The sequence below is a fragment of the Pinus tabuliformis genome, chromosome 5_2 (assembly GCF_031772625.1).
Source record: "Pinus tabuliformis cultivar Carrire ecotype Pingquan chromosome 5_2, CPIR1, whole genome shotgun sequence".
Lineage (NCBI taxonomy): Eukaryota > Viridiplantae > Streptophyta > Pinopsida > Pinales > Pinaceae > Pinus > Pinus tabuliformis.
The window spans coordinates 1,144,061,724-1,144,064,241 of NC_142306.1; the positions used below are offsets into that span (position 1 = coordinate 1,144,061,724).

Sequence of the window (2,518 nt, forward strand, 5' to 3'; positions counted from 1 at the left end):
GGTCATTTTAAAATTATAAAGATGTGCTATATAATCAAAACAAACAAAACTCATGCGCTATATGGAAATCAAAGCAAATATATACCATATCAAACTATATGCCATAGTCCAAATGGTGTGCATGCGCTATAGTCATATATATATCATAACCCAAAGCGCATATGATATAAAGTTAAAGGATATGGTATATGATATAAAGCATATGGTATATGACATAAGTTAAGGCATATGGTATAAACTTAGGAAGGGCGCATATGATATAAGGAATGGTGGACGGCCGCGCGCAAACCATATGGCACGACTGTGCATATAAGTATTGCGGCGGGGTATTGTCAAATGGTAATTGCATACACACTCATTGCAATACAAACGATGCCTGAATATCATTGCACGCATGAGGAGCACACGACGGTGGCAATAATGTTAAACGCAGCCAAAGGGTAAGTAATGAATAAAATAACATAACTAAAACGACAAACGGCCAGCACACAGGTACGGGGTCAACACCATGGCATGGCAACTGGTTGTCATTGGGCAGTGCACTGTACAAGGGTTATGCACATGCCATTCAAAATAAAACGATGATTCGGCCATCCTCATGACACAGTCAGGCGATTGGTCAAACAGGACGGCCATACCAACCACGCACTATAACACCAATGAACGAGAGGTGCACAGTACACCCATGAAACGGTCATGAATCGACCGAGTTCTTGCATTGTTTAAACCTCATTCCTCATTGCCAAATAGCTCAGAAAGATGGTGCTTGGAGCTGCAAACTAGTGAAAAGGAGGGTGAAGCGAGCTTAGGTAGATTTAAGAAGGAAAATCATCCTGGTTCTTGTTATCACTCAAGAAAAAAATTTTAAATTGTTCACCTCATTTCAATTGTTTGTCAAAGGGTTGGTGTCAATTTTGGGTCTAGTCTTTGCATCTGGTTTTAGAGTCTAAATAGTTTGAATAGGAGTCTTGTTAAGAGTATTGTTGGTATGTGTAAAGGGGTCAATTCTCTGTCTTAGACTATCATTGGTCTCACATCTCACATGGATATCATATGTCCAAACTCGTTTCAAAGCTGAAATTGTCTAGGTGATTTTGTAGCGCATAATTCATATTTTGCACTGGCTGCGCTACGAAATTGAGGATTTGTTCGAATCCATAGCCAATATTTCACAGCTGTCTCCTATGGATTCTGTGGGAATATCTGACTCGACATATCACAGTGCTGGATCTTATCATCAATATACAAATAATACTGTTGTGTTTCATTCTCAAGGTTTTTCCTATAATCCCGCTACATTGGCCGAAGTTCTGGTATCCAGTGGAGGTCAATATCCTAGCATGTTTATTGTACAGAGTTCTGCTTCCCTCCAGAAATCTGCATCTAGTGAAAATCTCACAAGGGAACATACATCAGGTTACCTAAATTTTCCGTCATCAGATTGCCAAAGAGGAGCTATACATGGTAGTATCTTTGATGAAAATCCAGAATACATCAGGCAATGGCTGCAAGAGTTGGAGAGAGAACTTTTTAGTGATATTGATGAAGCAAGTATCATTAACCCCGCTCAAAGCACATATATTGAAAGGGAATGGGCAGACACAATAGAAAACCTCCTGTATGAGGATTCCCCTATGCATTCTCTGATGGAGAGCACAACCTTGAAGGATTATTCTAATGGAAGCATAGATTATCCCAGTGTTGCAAATATCTCTGATTCATGTTCTGTTTCACAAACTAATTCTTTGCAACAAGAAGCATATGCATCAACTGGTCACCGGCAAGATAATGTTCATACAGGGAGCTCTTCCAAACAGCTGTTAGTTCAATGTGAAATTGCAATATTTGAAGGTAAAGAAGGAATGGCATCACATATAATCACAAAATTGAGAGAGACAGTCTCAATTCAAGGAGACCCAAGGGAAAGACTTGCAGCTTACATGGTGGAGGGTCTTGCTGCACGAATAGAATCTTCAGGAAACGGAATATACAAAGCTTTGAATTGTAAAGAGCCACCAAGCACTGATACTTTATCTGCCATGCAAATGTTATTTGAAGTTTGCCCATATTTCAAATTTTGTTGCATGGTGGCCAATGGTGAAATTTGTGAAGCCTTCAAGGATGAGCAGAAGGTTCATATACTAGATATGAGGTTGCATAGAGTAATGCTGCATGGATTCTTGATAAGTTTGGGGAATATGATATATGCATAGGAAAGTTAGTTTTCTGCAGTGAGGTTGAACGACATCAACGTGCACACACCCTTTGGTGACATGCATCAGAGCAGGGTAATGAGCACGCAGCACTTTAAATTGGGGATGCCTATTATCATGGATGAGGTACATATGGTTCCAGCACATATGTTTCGTAAAGTCATTAGCATTACAAAGTCTCATTGTAAACTTGGGCTTACAGCTACACTTGTCCGAGAGGATGAGCGCATTACTGATTTGAACTTCTTGATTGGGCCTAAGTTATATGAAGCCAATTGGTTGGATTTGATGGAGGGAGGAGTTCC

The 2,518-nt window shown here is 39.9% G+C and overlaps 1 protein-coding gene across 1 annotated transcript; it reads left to right on the plus strand.

Annotated features, from left to right (window-relative positions):
* Positions 1-1,184: 1,184 nt before the first annotated feature.
* LOC149163224 (scarecrow-like protein 1) lies at positions 1,185-2,213 on the plus strand. Its single transcript, XM_089435379.1, has one exon. The coding sequence runs from the start codon at positions 1,185-1,187 to the stop codon at positions 2,211-2,213; it is 1,029 nt and encodes a 342-aa protein (XP_089291505.1).
* Positions 2,214-2,518: the final 305 nt, after the last annotated feature.

Coding starts and splice junctions, on each gene's coding strand:
- LOC149163224 (XM_089435379.1), top strand. CDS start 1,185: ATGGATTCTGTGGGAATATCTGACTCGACATATCACAGTGCTGGATCT.